Raw genomic sequence first — 14,921 nt, forward strand, 5'->3', positions numbered from 1 at the left:
AGCGGCGTCTTCCTTCTTAGCCTCTTCCGCATCTGCCTTCTCTTCCTCTGCCTTCTCTGCGTCTGCTTTTTCCGCTTCTGGCTCTTCCGCCTTTGCCTCCTCTTCCGGTTTAGCGGCCTCTTCCTTCTCTGCTTCTTGTTTCTCTTCCTCCTCCTTCTCCTCCTCGTCGTCATATTTGTTAACTTTGGCCGCTATCTCGCTCAACAAGCCAGTGGCTTGCAAAGGATTCATACGAGTCGGCTCGAACTTAGACTCATGTGCTGCCGGCTTAGGCGTTTCTTTCTTCTCCGGCTCAACTGTCGACGCCTTCTTCCTCATGACCGATCCGAGAGTACTGGCGGTTAGCGTACGACTGGCGGTCTGCTCGAACTCTTCGGCAGACCCGATGCCTTCCATTTGCTCCCGCAGCTCTCGCAACCGGTCAGATGGTCCATCCACGTTCCAAACTTTGCCTTCAAGCTTGAACTGCGTCTTTGTCCGCTCCAACTGACGCTCTAACCGCTCCAGCAGTTTTTCCCGGTCGAGAATGCCTCTCATAAGGGAAGGATCATCCTCGCCAAGCTTGTTCTCCGCTGACTTCTTCGCATGGGAGGCGGCAATATCCTGCGCGTCTCGGAGCATCAGGTACAACTCCCGAGTCTCGAGTTCGCTACGCTGTAGCTCCTGGGCACGCAGGCGATGAACATCGTTCAATTCAGCTTTGAGCGCTTCGTTTTGACGGTTCTGCCGTTCAATGACGAGTGCCTGCTCCTCAACCTGTTTCTGTAGCTTTTTGACTAGCCCATCCGCGCCGAGCTCAATTTGCGCTCTCATCTCGTCCCTCTCCGCAATGGCGGCCTCAGCGATTTGGCGGGCTTCAAGAGCCTCATCATAGGCTCGTCGCGCCTCGGCATCCGTATGTAACTTATCCAGGAGGCTTTGCACGGTGAAGGTCAAGCCCTGGCGGAGATCGAGGTCTGGCAATCGACGGTCCATGGCAACGTAATTGAGCATGGCATCCACGAGTTGGAACATCCGCAGGCTATCACCACCAGAATTCTCCCGAATAAGCAGCAGATGCTGCATTACCGAGAGGAAGTAGTCTTCCATCCGGGTGCCGCGAACCTTGGAAGCGAGCGCATCGGCAATCTGGAGCGGATCACTCAATTCTTTCACATCACCTTCGACCCCGTCCTTTGAGCTGCTCGCTTCGCGTTGAAGGAGGTCTTCGTAGTCAATAGCTTCATTCTCTCGGAAGCGCTCGATTTGCTTGTCAATGACTTCATACTGGAAGCCTTCCATTTTCGTGAGGAGGCGCTTGATGCCACATGATATGAATTGGGCGCGAATATGGCAGCGCAGCTGGAGGTCGTCTTGTGGCGCGTCGATCAGCATATTGACGAGGATCAGCGTAGCTACGGCGTATTCCATGAGCATGTTCTCCATGCCAATTCCGCCGCTTCGATACTCCTCGCTCGCTCCAACCAGACTGCCCATCTTCCCACGGCCATCAATTGTGACTTCAACGATCCGCATCCAAGCATCGAAGCGGCCCGTTTCGCCTTGATGATGCTTAACCTGGTCCATAGCTTGCAGCACCTTTTGGTGCCCTTGGCCCTCCCCCCAGTGGCACAGGAAGGTGAGCACCTCGCTGACGATCTTCCGGGTCTGCAACCGAGGAGAAAGAAGGGAGTGAACGAGGGCAACAATGACCTGCTGATGTGCCAATGCATCGTCGGCGCCGTATTTGTTGTTCATCAGAGTTTTCAAACATTTTACAATGTCGTACTCTCGTTCGAGGTCTTTCTCGGCAGAAGAATTAGAGGAAGACGGCCCAGACGTTTTTCGCCGATTGATTTTCATGAGTACGTTGGTCAGGGCGATTTGACCTTGCGCCTCGACGAAGTCCTTGACCCAGCTGGAAAACAGTCAATATGATGCCGGTGCTTCTTGTGTCGTAAGGTAGCATACCTGATCGGCTGCGTCCGCAGACTGACGCTCAAACTGCCCAATTGCTTGGATGTGATGGTGTCGTCCATGATTTTCTTCACATACCACTCCGGAGTGCCCTCCTCCTCTGCGCGGTCTAGGATGCTGCTCGGCCCATCACCGTGTGCCAACCTCGCATTCTTGCGTCTCTGTTCTCCCTTGAGCTCGGTAAGTCGATCCTGATGCACCAGGGTCCATTTTTTCGCTGCCGGATAGGCCAGCATCTGGCGCTTCGCCTGTTCCGGCAGGTTTTGCCATCCCCGCTTGTGCATCAACTCAAGGAAGAGCTGGTCAACGACACGATCATCTTTTGGCCTCGTCAAGTACTCGGCCGGATTTATCGGCGTCGGGGTTGAGGATGAAGCCATGGTCGGAGCCGGGTGGCTGGAAGAAACGACGGTTCGGGACGAATTGCTATCGGAAAGATAAGAGTAACGGGTAGCAGAGGACTGCGAAGAGTAGACGCTGGCTTGGTCTATAGAGAGGCGGGAATTCGATGAGTCTCCGGTCGTTGAAGATGAAGTATAGCTGAAGCCCGTGTTGGCGGCAGAGCTGCCAGGCCGGCCCCATTGCTGGTATCTCGGGCCACGATCACCAGTTGAGCTGCATGTCATAGTAATATTGGACGCATGGGATGATGGCCGGGGCCCGTTCAAGTGGCCGTATCCGTTGTGGACATTTTTAGGATCCCAGGCGGGATATTGATGGAAATCTCCACCGCTCTTGGCCAGATGGCTTGGCGACGGTTCCCGCCAGGCATTTGACTCCGCTCTATGTAGATAGTCGACCGGAACGGGCGATCTGAGATCGGACGGCATGTTCTCGAAGGGAATGGAGGTAATAACGCCCGCCGTGTGGTTCAGGGCCTGATAGTCCTCGGGCTCAATGTAGCCTGCGGATCCGAATCGGGAGTGCCGGGGGCTACGGTAAGAATTGGGACTCTCCTGTCCGTGAGCTACCGCACCCCCATGGCTATCTGATCGGTCATCGCTCGGTGGCCTCTCTTTATGGAGTTTTCTCCCGAAGAACGATTTGCCGCCAGAACTCTGTCTCGATTTATCCGAGCCTGGTGTTGAGGTAGGCATGTTGAGCGTGGAATGTCATGAAGGGAAAGCATTAGCGGCGGGATGCTCGATTAGAAACGCCGGGAGAAGATCACGCGTGTGTTGGTATCGGACGGGGATCGAGCGACGTCCGGCCCGGCGAGTTGGTAGGTTGATGGTTATTCGGATCGGGATTATCTACAAGAACTCAGCGATTCATGAACGGAACGATGGTCTTCGTTGCGCGGCGAGTCGTTTCAAAACGGAATCACGCAAACGGAATATCAGCGCGGCTGGTCGCACTCCGATATTTGGCGATATTTGGCGAAGATCGACGGAGACACCGGGTTCGAGGCGATAACCGTGCGCGCAAGGGGAAGATATGGAATTCCGATCGTTTTCCTGTGGAACGACAGCATGCGAACGCCTCTGTCGGGTGCGGGTTCCGTGCGTGTTCTGGACAGTGAGATATGATCGCTGAGAGTTCAGTCCCTGAGAATCACGATCCAAGGGAGAACGGGGCCTATGGGGGGGATACTGTCGTGAATCTATTCTTAGTCGGGAATAGTGAGAATCAAGCACACGCCAGGCCGTTTGCATCCAACCAGTCAGATTTTCGCACGGGAGACAGGGGCCAGAAGCCTTTCTGCACAGGGACTCAGACCCATGTGTATTGTGTGCAGACGGCAAGTGAAAATTTCCAGAGCCAGTTCCTGACAATGATGCTGAGCTGAATTGCCGACCGTCCTTGTATGAGCTAGTAGCGCATAATTCAATCCAGCCTCCTGTCCGCACCAGCCCAGAGTACTGCACAAATATACCTGGAATGTTCATTGTATGGGAGTCTAGAATAAGGAGGCGGTGTGTACCATTTACCGTTCTGATACAATTTTGGAGAGCTGACAAATGCCGGAGTCGTTGAATCATTGGCCCATTCGGAGCTGATCCAACAATCGTTATGTCGCATCAATCCCATTGATTGTCTCCTTTATCGACGGATAATTATGGCCATTCGCTACGATCGTTGGCGAATCCTCGGCGATAATCCTCTCTGTGGAAGCATCGTTTTCCGAGTCCAGTGGGACGAGTTTCTGTCTGCCTTGGGTCCAAATCGTGAGCAAGCTGCCCAGAGCCGGTCTCCCGGGCCTCATCACCGGACGGAACGAGGTTTCATTCATGGCTTGGAACCATCATCGTAGAGCCACAGCTGGAAGATGGGCTCATCTCTGGAAACAGTCAAGGTTGGGACCCTACAATGAGAATTCACTGCCTCCCCTTGAAAACACCTGAGTAGGACGCAGTGTTCCGATTCTAATGCATGAAACCGCTTCTCTCGCAGACCCTAGTCTTTCCCGCGCTCTTCTCCCTCACTGTCTACTTCCTCTTTGGCTATGTGATCATTCCGTTCTTCAAACGATACCACCAACGCTATTCGCAATACCTGCCATTGGACAGACTCTCCGCGCATACCTCTTCGTTGCGGGAACGAATGGCTGATGCTCTGATGCGTTTATTCCTTCCATCAACGTGGCGACGGCGCGGGAACAATCCCCATGATGCGGTCAGTATCTACGAGGAGGAGGGAGAGAATATGGTGGGCATGGATTTGGATCCTTCCCGAAGAGAGGCATTAGAGAGGCGACGGAGTGCCAGTGATAACCAAGTCCGGTTAAGCCGCGATCTGGAGGAGGGATTCATGGATGACAGCGAGGATGAAGACGCCGAGGGGCGAGAGAGTCATAGCAATCGCGGAAGAGCTCTCCGGAGGTGACAGTTAGTCGGGCGTCAGAATGAATGGATATTTTCCACGCAAGTACGGTACGGATTTGTTCTACTTTTCTGTCAAACCCCAACGAACCCATAGCGTAGGTTGTATGTGTACAGCCTTGAGCTACTGTCCTTGCATGCAGTAGTGCCGCGGATTAGATCGAGGACCGAAAGCATATCGGGATCCTCGGCTGCCTGGAGGAGCAGGGATCTACCTAGCAAGATTCTGCCTGTTTGATAACACATTAAGGAGGGCGGGGCTGGTGGTTCAAGACACTATGGCCGAGCGGTCTAAGGCGATAGATTAGAAATCTATTCTCTTCGGAGGCGTCGGTTCGAATCCGACTGGTGTCGCCATTTCTTTTTTTGCCCTTTCCGTTCCTTGCAATTTTTTTTTTTTCCCTCTCCATTGCCAATCGCAAACGGGACGCATTTTAGATTTGAATGATTCTTTCACGACAAAATGGTATGGATTGGTTGTGCGAAGCATAAAACTTTCGTTAGTATACAGTTAAAACACCGAAACCCTAACAAATGATCTATAGACGTAACGCAATATATGACAAAATATCAACGGTTTCATGTCGAAATCGTATCCTTCACCCATTTCTCAAGTCCTCCTTTGGCAATGATTTCCTGTACATTTGGTGGCAGCTCCCCAACACGGTGTGTCCATTTCTTACCACCTTCACCCTCCTGGACTTCAATCCGGCTGCGCCGAACATCCCAGGTCAACGTCCACCCGGTGCGGCGTGTAAGCACTCTCCCCTTCCCCGGAGCTCTAAATGTCTCCCGGAGGCGCTCAATCAAACGCGGGACTTCCAATCCCATGAGGGCATTGTTGATGCTGTTGCGGGAGAAGATATTGCCGAAACTACCCGAAACGACCAGCGGGATCTTCTTTGCAAGGATCGCCGTCGCGGCCTGTTCGCGCGAACTGCCGCAGCCGAAATTGAAGCCCGCAACCAAGATATCACCTTCCTTGGCGATCGACGAAAAGGAAGGATCGTAGTTCGACATGCACACTTCCGCCATCGTCTCCTGCGGCACGTTGTCCTGGTAGGTGTACTTGCCTGGGTAGATGCCATCAGTGTTGATGTTGTCCGCGTCGCAGAAAACGATTTCCCCGGAGATCCGCTCAGGGAAGCCCGGGTAGACTTCAGTTAGGGACTCCTCCTCGCCGGTGGTAGCTTCCGAGCCCAGCTTCTTTTCGCTCTCCTCGATGATATTGTCTAGGTCACCAATGATTTTAGACAATTGCTCCTCAGGGGTCAACATGCGGTCTTCGTCTTTGATGCCGTCACCTTCACCCCGCACAACTCCAGTCCAATTCTCTGGTTTCTGGTACCGCCCAGGCCCGCTGATGTATCCGCTCAGCGCACTCGCAGCTACAACTTCAGGACTTCCCAGATATGCTTTTGCTTCAGTGCTACCCATGCGGCCCTTGAAGTTGCGGTTCGATGCGCTGATACCAACCTCACCGGGTTCTAGCAGGCCGGTTCCGAGTCCGATGCAAGGGCCACACCCTGCCGGCAGGGCTTCAGCACCCGCATCGAGCAGGACCTGCCAATCACCAGCTTTCTCAGCCGCTTGTTGCTCCGGGAGAGACGCGGCAGCAATGTAGAACTTCACTCCCTCGGCGATCTTGGGAACCTGGCCGTTGTTCTTCTTGGCCGCTTCGCGGAAGACCTTGGCCGCAGCTGCGATGTCAGATGCACGCGAGTTGGTGCACGACACCAGGTATGCCTTGTCGACCTTGATCTTCTGTGCCTGTAGCTCACTCAGCGGCGTAGCAACTTTTACCGAGTTCGGGCCGGAGACGTAGGGAGACAATGTCGAAAGGTCTAGGAAGAGCTCTTTGGCGTATTTGGCGTCCTTATCAGCAGTCAGCGGATTCTCGAACAGCTTCTCCAGACGCTCGTTCGTGAAATGCTGGGCCATGAGACTCTTGTACGGCCGTTCAGCCGAGTTTGCGGTCGTCGCTACAGCCTTTTCTCGGAGCCACTCCTTCAGAACGTCGTCGATGGGGAACAGGCCAGAAAGTGCACCCCACTCTGTCGTCATGTTGGCGATAGTTAGGCGATCATCTACTTTGAGACTGCGCATTGTCTCCGGAGAGCCCGTAAATTCGATTGCGTGATTCAGAACGTCGTCCTTGTCGAACAGACCACACAGTGCAACAATCACATCCTTGCCAGTCACCCCTTCAGGTAGAACACCGGTAAAAGTGACTTTGGCCACAGGAGGAATCTGCCACCAGGTCTTTCCAGTTGCCCAGATACTAGCACCATCCGTCCGTACGATAGGCGTTCCGAGACAACCCACTCCTCCATACATGTTACTGTGGCTATCCGAAGCCACCACCAATGTTCCCGGCCAGGCATAACCCTCTTCCACCATGATCTGGTGCCCAATGCCTCGGCCTGCTGGGTAAAACTCGACGCCATGGAGCTTCGCGAACTCCTCGATCTGGCGGTATTTCTGCAGATTCTTCTCCGACTTGTTCTGGACGTCGTGGTCAAGAGTCATAACAACCTGCTTTGGGTCATGCAATTTCGAAGCCCCAATGGACATGAACTTCAGAGCCACGGGCCACGAGTTGTCGTGCGTCATACATCGGTACGGCGAAATAGTTACATAGTCTCCGGACTTGACAAACTTCCCCTTGGGCAGCCCAACGGAATACTGCTGAACAATCTTTTCGGTCAAAGTCTGCGGCACCGCGGCGTTCTTCATGGACTCAAAGATCGCGCTGGCGCGCGCGTCCTCCAGCTGAGTCTGAAAGACATCTTGCGCGAGAAACTTGTTCGTCGAAGAGAACGCTCGCAATTGGACTGCGGTGCGCAGGGAGCGCTGGTGCAGCGTCACCCGCCGGGGGAGTGACCGAATGGCCCTGGACTAGCAATTTATGAGTGACTATTCCCTCAGGCAGTTTCGAACGGAACACTCACTATCATATTACTCACAATCCCTGGAGTTTGTCCTGGGGATGAACTTGACAAAATCCCGAAAATCTAACGAATGAAAATGCGTCTGAATACAATCACCAAATGCAAACACGGCAAACAGCTCCGGGATCGGAGAATTATGATCACGTGACTAGTTTTGGGGAAAAAAAAGGAACTTGCCTAACATTGATTAGCTTAATTCATCTGCCCGGATCTCGGTCCGACTCCGATGGAAGACACATCAGCACAGAGTAAGTACTCGCGACTCGATGAGCAAGGTAGATCAATGAAGGATGTGCAAGTCTTTAACGCATTGGCCGCGTGAGAGGTACCCCGTAAGTATTGTTTTGGATGAGCTATAGTTATACATACACAATTCAGCCACTTTCCACCATTGCACGGAAAGGCATTGCACCTGGAATATCGGGAACGAAGTTTGGATTGAAGAACCAGAGCTGAATGCCATCATAGCTAACCAAGCCGAAGACTTCACGATCGCCGAATGGTAGCATGCGAGGATGCTCAGGATCAAGTATCCAATGAGGTTGGGGGTTTCGAAATACATCGCGGGTTCTAACTTCTCGAATATCCAGTTGGTACGGGCGCAGTGTTGTAGTGCCTTTGGCAGCGTTGCAGATATCAAGCCGATTTAGAGTGTATATCCATTGATAAGTCATATAGGGGGTGATTATATAGGGGATGACGAGCCCGCAAAGGTTTGCGGCTTCAGTTGTTTTAATGGGCAAGGCCTTGTCGCTCCATCGGAGAACTAGTTTGTCGATGGCGTGGTCGTACACGAGGTCCATCATCGTGAATTTGTGATCCGTACGGGAAAACAGCCGGGTTAATGTCTTATGGCCAAAGGTGCGACGGTTAGGGCATAATCCTCCTGGTGGGAACCCTATCTCGTCCACACAATCAACCGAGAGCGGTAGGTGAAATAGTTTCCTGTCGACAAGCTGCCCCGTTAACGTCCACTTGATCTGCTCCACCTGCGGTGGATGCTTGTCCCAGTCAATCTCGAATGTCACAAGCATGTTCTCATCCAAGTCCATGTGCCACAACCACAACTCGCAGAAGCCGCCTATTTCGTGAACTTCGTCCGTGCTCAAATCCCAAATGTAGATGGGAGAATGCTGAGTCGAGGCCTGGAACATGACCATTTTGTCCTTCTCGATACAAGTTCCCTCAGGATCAGGGAAGAAGCCAGGGTTTAAAGTCCGTTTCTGCAATGTGTGTATGTTCCACGCTGTGAAATGCCTGCCAGTGATCCTGTCAGACAAATCCGCGAAAAGTGGACGGGCCGCCATACGCATCCTCCCATAGCATGGCGAAATAGCAATCTGATAGAAAGAAGCACCAAACTTTATGGTTTTCATTCACTGATTGTTCGTCTGTCCAACTCGATCTTGCACCAGTCTCAAGATCCAACAGCTCCACTGTGCGAGATTCCCATATGCCGTAGCATAATCGTCGAGAATGGTACAAAAAGTCCCCGACCTTTGTCGCCGATTCCGAGCAGGGCAAAAAGACCTTCTTCACCGGTTGAGCACACTGCAAACCATGTCGCCATCGGAAAAATGCCATAGCATCCTCCGTCGCTACATTCTTGCAATCAAGGCCAAGGAATTCAAGTGTTTGGTTATGGGTTAAAGCATGCTTTAAGACTGTGTCGTTTGAGAAAATCGAACGCCATCGCTTCGAAACCTAGGACGGTTCCTGTTAGGAGAACTAAATGGCTCGAAAGATGATGGGTGATCAAGGCGCACCCTATGGCATCGAACAATATCCTCCGGATCTAGATATCTGGCTATTTGAAACAGAAGCTCAAGAGGCAAAGAGTCAATTAAAGCACCGACCTTGGAACGGTCGACAGACAAACCCATCACTGCTGTCGAAGAAGCGACTAACCCTTAGCACTGATGAAAAGCAGAGACCCGGCGGGGAGAGCTCCAAGACCTGTTGGAGAGCTTTATGCATTTCTATCACAGTTATAGTTAATGTGCTTTAACCGGCTTATTGACATGAAACTTGAGCCTCCAGCTCTCAAAAGCTGGCATTCTGAATCAAGGTTAAGCACTAATGCCTCTTAGTGGGTTTAGCACTGGACTTCGAGACAGTCCAAGGCAGTCTATGAGGTAATTGCCATCGCTAGTGAGAAACTCTGTCGTCATTTTCTCTCTGAATAGAAAAGCTGGCCGCTTCATGTTCAGCTGGCATGAATTTAAGCGCCACGCTCGGATTTCACGTATGAGTCATCCGTAAGAGTGGCTAGTTAGGGTTGACACCCCAAGCTTTGATAACTATTAGTTTTAAAACACTGGCAAAAGAATCGCACAAATCCGTCATTGTCCCAGTCATGAGTCTGAGATTGGACGAATTTCTCCTTCAATTGTAGACTGATACAATTCACAACTCATATCGCGGCTTGAATCCATTGTCATTGTGATATAATCATACCCCTCCATTCTGTGGTACTGGGCTTCTAGCCCCGCCCAAAGGTCCGGATTCGAAGGTACTTTCCACCGAAGAAAAAAGTCCGAGTCACCGGCACAAACAATTGAACCTCAAGACAACATGCCCACACGACAAGAGGTCGCCTACTTTGGCGCCGGGCCCGCGCCGCTCCCGACGCACGTCCTCGAAGCCGGCGCAAAGGCATTCGTCAACTTCAATGACACCGGACTTGGACTTGGCGAGATCTCCCACCGGTCGTCAACTGCGAATGAGATTCTGGCACAAACAAAAGCCGACCTGAGCACGCTTCTCGATATTCCAGATAATTACGAAATTTTGTTCCTACAAGGCGGTGGATCGGGAGAATTCAGTGCGGTGGTGCAGAATCTGGTTGCGGTGTGGGTAGAGAGACGGCGACGGAAAGCAGAGGCCGAAATTCGACAGACATTGTCCGGCGACAGCGAGGAGGATAAGGCCCGTGTGGAGGAACTTGTGGTCAAGAGGTTGCAGAAAGAGGTCGAGGAGGAGCTGAAATTGGATTATGTGGTGACGGGTTCGTGGTCGCTCAAGGCTGCGCAGGAAGCTACTCGACTGGTGGGCGCAAAATATGTGAACATCGCGGTCGATGCGCGTACAGCGAACAATGGAAAATTCGGCCTCATTCCACCTGAGGACACATGGTCGCTGACTCCGACAAGGAAACAAGGCGGGAAGGGATCCGCGTTTGTGTACTACTGCGACAACGAGACCGTCGATGGGGTCGAGTTTCCGGGATTCCCGAAGTCATTGGAGCCCCAGGGCCATGAGGATCCAGAAGATGAACGATTGGTCGTGGCTGATATGAGCTCCAATTTCCTCAGCCGTAAGGTGGATGTTAACAAATACGCTGTCATCTTCGTAAGTATACATCTGTCCATGCTACGCAGACAATCATGCTGATACTAATGGCAACAGGGTGGCGCGCAAAAGAACATCGGCATCGCTGGTATCACCATCGTAATTATCCGGAAAGACCTGCTTCCCCCTCAGACAGCCAGTCCGTCCCCATCTTTGCTGCGGAAGCTGAACATCGGCGGCCTCCCAGGCCCGATTGTCCTGGATTGGGCCACGACCGCCAAGAACAATTCATTGTACAACACACTGCCCATCTTCAACCTTTGGATCGCTGGCCAAGTCGTCGCGCATCTTGTGAAAACCTTTGGCGACTCCAAAATCAGTGGACAGGAGGAGATCGCCAACCGCAAGGCCGCGCTGATTTACGAAGCGCTGGACAAGTATCCTGATGTCTATCATGTGGTGCCGCACAAGTCCGCACGCAGCCGAATGAACGTGTGTTTCCGCGTCTTCGGCGGGGATGTGGACAAAGAGAAGGAATTTCTGGCGGGGGCGGAGAAGCGTCTTTTGCAGGGCCTCAAGGGCCATCGCAGCGTTGGTGGCATCCGAGCAAGCAATTATAATGCGGTGCCGCTTGAGAATGTCCAGAGGCTGGTCACATATCTGGAAGACTACGCAAAAGGCCAGATTTGATTTCCGTTGGCGATTTGCTGATCCAAATACCTCGGGCGTGTAAAAGTGCTTTTCCAACTGAGTGGTATTGGCATTTACATGTCTATTGGAATGATGCATATACAAAACCTCCTCCCAACTCCGGCGCCATGTTTCATAGAGGCAAATCTACAGCTTCCAAACCGCCCATCCCTTCAAATCCAACTCCTCAAACAGTCCGCGTACGGGACCCTGAAGCTCGTGACCCTGAGCCCACATTTTGGGGCCGGCCATATAACTCACGAAACCGTCTGGTCCCGAGACGATAATCATCTTTTTGTGAGGACCGGATTCGGAGACTGAATCGGTAAAGGATTGGATGTCCTTCTTTGTGATAAAGGTATGCTCTTCATCAACAAAGTAGTCCACCGTGATCTGGCCTGGATATCGTGCTTTGAGCGCCTGTAGCTCACGGACAACGACACCCTCAGTGCCCGATGACTTCAGCAGCTGCGGCTCTTGCGGCTTTGTAGCCTTCCAAAACTTCCAAGGCGTTTTGGGAGGAGCCTGAGTTGTTGTAGTATCGCTCACACCACCAAGGCAATCCTCACGCTTGCGGTTCGCCCAAAGAATGTGCATCCGTGGCCTCCTATCATCCTTTGTCCGCGAAAGTAGGGTATACGCGGCCTGCAGCGCGGGGGCGATGCCCGTCCCGCCCGCGATAAAGAGGATATGGTCCACATTGGGGTCAATCTCACATTCGAGCTGTGGCCCCCGGATTTCAATCTCCGATCCGATCGGTAAGCTATGCAGATAACGTGAAACTTCACCGTGTGGTTCTCGACGGATCAGAAAGCGCAGTGACTCGTCATCTGCCCTTTCGCTGTCGCTGCCCACATCCGGTGCAGGAGGCAGAGGCGTATAGTCGCGACCGATCTGGAGCTGGGGCTGCTTGAACAGAACACTCCAGATACCCGCGCGCCATGCCGCCTGATACGTCTCCGCGTTATCGGCCGGCCGATTCGGCTCCAGGGTGAAGATGCTATTTGTAGATGATACGGGTTCGCGGGACACTAATCGGTAGTGCGCGAATGTGTGTGGATTCAAGATTGGGTTTCCGGCATCTTGTCTGGATCGAATATAAGCTCCCACTGCGGCTGCAACGACGGTCACGAGGCTTGCTCGGAGGAAGATGCGGCTCTTTGGCGGAGGAGGCTCTCTAGCCGAGGAGTCATGGCGGCGCCGGCGGCTGGACGGGGCGAAACAGTTCAGCAGGGATTTGGGGGTTTTCCGGAATGTGAGTGCATTGCGACTGTGCAACCACAGCGCCGCAGAGGGAGCTTGGAGAGCCATGGATGCGGAGGATGGTTGAGACAGCGGCGGTGATCTCCGAGATCGAAGACCGCCAAGACTCATTGGCCTCGGCCATTGTTGGGGTTAGCTTACCCAATAAGGTAAAAATAGATTGAATCCTACGAAAATGCAGAAGCCTCGAGGAGAACCATCGTTGCTCGTGATATTTATATAACCCGAAGCGAACCATCCCAACCGAACGCCAAACATGCAAGTCAGACATTTCAACAAGAACAAATCAGTCGTCCGCTGGCGGCTCGAACAGTTCCGGTTTCATGTTAATCTTACAAAGCTTAGCGACACACCCGCTCAGTTGCAACAGTGATTGGACTCCATCAAGAATCCGCATATGAGTGAATCCAATCTCCTTGATAAACTCGAGTTTGGAATGTTCGGACAGCGTCGGAATGGTCTTGGTAACTCGGAACATGGTGCTGATGATGTCGTAAGGGGAATACCCCAAGTTCCTGGGAAATTGTTAGGACAAGCTGCGCATGTCGATACAGAGCGGGTTGCGTCCGTACCATAGCTCATTCAGAATATCCAATGCTGCATCGACCTTCCCCTCCCAGCATGCCTTGATCATGGCCTGCACTTTGATCGGATGGGGACTATCAACCACCCGGAAGACATTATCACCGCTGACAAACCCGAATCCAGCCCATGTACTTTGCAGGTTGTTGATTGCTTGACGCATGTCACCCTCGGCACTGAAAACAAGCGCCGCAATGCCGTCCTCAGAGTACTTCACCTTCTCTGCCTCACAAATCTGAGTAATCCGTTTTACGATCTGGGCATCCGTCAAGCGGGAGTATCGAAGAATAGCGCAACGCGATTGAAGCGGCTCAATAATCTTGTTAGACTGATTGCAGGCAAATGCAAAACGCGTAGTCGATGAGTAGATTTCCATTGTCCGACGCAAGGCTTGTTGTGCACCGGGTGTCATGCTGGCTTGGTCAGACCTAGAACGCTTCAAGAAGGCTCAAAAAATCGTACCTATCCGCCTCATCCAGAATGATGATCTTGTGCCTACCCGGTGGTAATGTCACCTTTTTCTGTGCGAAGCCTTTGATTCGGTTGCGGACGACATCAATGCCTACACCCTGCATCAGCACGGCCATCTTTCATAGCCCCGACGTCAAACAAACCTCGCTCATCACTCGCATTCAGCTCGAGAACGGCCTCCTTGTATGCATCGCCCAGCAATTGCCTAGCCAAGCACAAGATCGAAGTCGTCTTTCCAATACCAGGCATTCCCGAGATAATGAGATGGGGCATGTTGCCATCTTTCGCGATGATCTTCAAGCGTTCCACTGTCTCGGTATTCCCGACGATATCATCTAGAAAAACCGGCCGATATTTCTCAACCCTGCGATCGGTATTAGCAACTGTCTTCGTGCCGGTGGGTAATGAGGTGCGCACCATGGAAGTTCATAGTCTGGCGGAGCGCCTGCAGTGTTTGCATGAAGACCATTGCGGGTAGCTGCTGCAGACGAAGACTCCGCTTGAACCATTTTGGCTGATCTTTCAATGAGCTGAATCAGTCAATGGAGGCCTTTTCGGTTGCTGCATATGACGAACGCGAACGCCAGTCCGATCGCGTTTCGCGTGTTCACGTGTTGGGACAGTGAGACTAAAATCCGCTAAACTATAAACAGCAAGAGCTCATCAACAACGGATTATCAGCAGACGGAGGCCGCCATCAAGCCGGCTTTCAGGTACTTTTGCTCGTAAACTCAACCAGTTCGAATTCTTGCAATATTACTAACAGTGTCGTATCGTATAATGCTATTGTACATGGAAGATACATTAGGACTATCACTAACTACTTTCTATGGAGTTCCCCTCAGCGCCCATAACAAAACAGAGTGCCCGGTATATCCGCTATAATGCACCATCA

General features: G+C 52.3%; 7 protein-coding genes and 1 non-coding gene across 8 annotated transcripts; 4 read left to right on the top strand and 4 right to left on the bottom strand.

Annotated features, from left to right (window-relative positions):
- Positions 1-3,229: 3,229 nt before the first annotated feature.
- VTN49DRAFT_3686 (uncharacterized protein) lies at positions 3,230-3,478 on the top strand (the record flags this gene model as incomplete). The annotated part of the gene is made up of 1 exon (XM_069411548.1): positions 3,230-3,478. The coding sequence occupies one exon, from the start codon at positions 3,230-3,232 to the stop codon at positions 3,476-3,478; it is 249 nt and encodes an 82-aa protein (XP_069268156.1).
- A 747-nt stretch (positions 3,479-4,225) lies between these two features.
- VTN49DRAFT_3687 (uncharacterized protein) lies at positions 4,226-4,782 on the top strand (the record flags this gene model as incomplete). Its single annotated transcript, XM_069411549.1, has 2 exons — positions 4,226-4,252; positions 4,351-4,782. 2 exons carry the CDS (start codon positions 4,226-4,228, stop codon positions 4,780-4,782), a joined length of 459 nt encoding a protein of 152 aa, XP_069268157.1.
- Positions 4,783-5,050: 268 nt separating this feature from the next.
- VTN49DRAFT_t47 lies at positions 5,051-5,132 on the top strand. The gene has a single exon. It is a non-coding gene; the product is annotated as a tRNA-Ser (tRNA).
- A 225-nt stretch (positions 5,133-5,357) lies between these two features.
- Positions 5,358-7,735, bottom strand: VTN49DRAFT_3688 (uncharacterized protein; the record flags this gene model as incomplete). The annotated part of the gene is made up of 2 exons (XM_069411550.1): positions 5,358-7,676; positions 7,730-7,735. 2 exons carry the CDS (start codon positions 7,733-7,735, stop codon positions 5,358-5,360), a joined length of 2,325 nt encoding a protein of 774 aa, XP_069268158.1.
- A 368-nt stretch (positions 7,736-8,103) lies between these two features.
- Positions 8,104-9,706, bottom strand: VTN49DRAFT_3689 (uncharacterized protein; the record flags this gene model as incomplete). The annotated part of the gene is made up of 4 exons (XM_069411551.1): positions 8,104-8,986; positions 9,039-9,433; positions 9,496-9,524; positions 9,586-9,706. The coding sequence occupies 4 exons, from the start codon at positions 9,704-9,706 to the stop codon at positions 8,104-8,106; spliced, it is 1,428 nt and encodes a 475-aa protein (XP_069268159.1).
- A 597-nt stretch (positions 9,707-10,303) lies between these two features.
- On the top strand, positions 10,304-11,710 carry VTN49DRAFT_3690 (uncharacterized protein; the record flags this gene model as incomplete). The annotated part of the gene is made up of 2 exons (XM_069411553.1): positions 10,304-11,080; positions 11,138-11,710. 2 exons carry the CDS (start codon positions 10,304-10,306, stop codon positions 11,708-11,710), a joined length of 1,350 nt encoding a protein of 449 aa, XP_069268160.1.
- Positions 11,711-11,857: 147 nt separating this feature from the next.
- VTN49DRAFT_3691 (uncharacterized protein) lies at positions 11,858-13,021 on the bottom strand (the record flags this gene model as incomplete). Its single annotated transcript, XM_069411554.1, has 1 exon — positions 11,858-13,021. One exon carries the CDS (start codon positions 13,019-13,021, stop codon positions 11,858-11,860), a length of 1,164 nt encoding a protein of 387 aa, XP_069268161.1.
- Positions 13,022-13,259: 238 nt separating this feature from the next.
- Positions 13,260-14,535, bottom strand: VTN49DRAFT_3692 (uncharacterized protein; the record flags this gene model as incomplete). The annotated part of the gene is made up of 5 exons (XM_069411555.1): positions 13,260-13,488; positions 13,546-13,968; positions 14,018-14,117; positions 14,170-14,390; positions 14,444-14,535. The coding sequence occupies 5 exons, from the start codon at positions 14,533-14,535 to the stop codon at positions 13,260-13,262; spliced, it is 1,065 nt and encodes a 354-aa protein (XP_069268162.1).
- Between the last annotated feature and the right edge of the window lie 386 nt (positions 14,536-14,921).

Source organism: Thermomyces lanuginosus (genome assembly GCF_041956635.1).
Source record: "Thermomyces lanuginosus strain ATCC 200065 unplaced genomic scaffold VTN49scaffold_29, whole genome shotgun sequence".
Lineage (NCBI taxonomy): Eukaryota > Fungi > Ascomycota > Eurotiomycetes > Eurotiales > Trichocomaceae > Thermomyces > Thermomyces lanuginosus.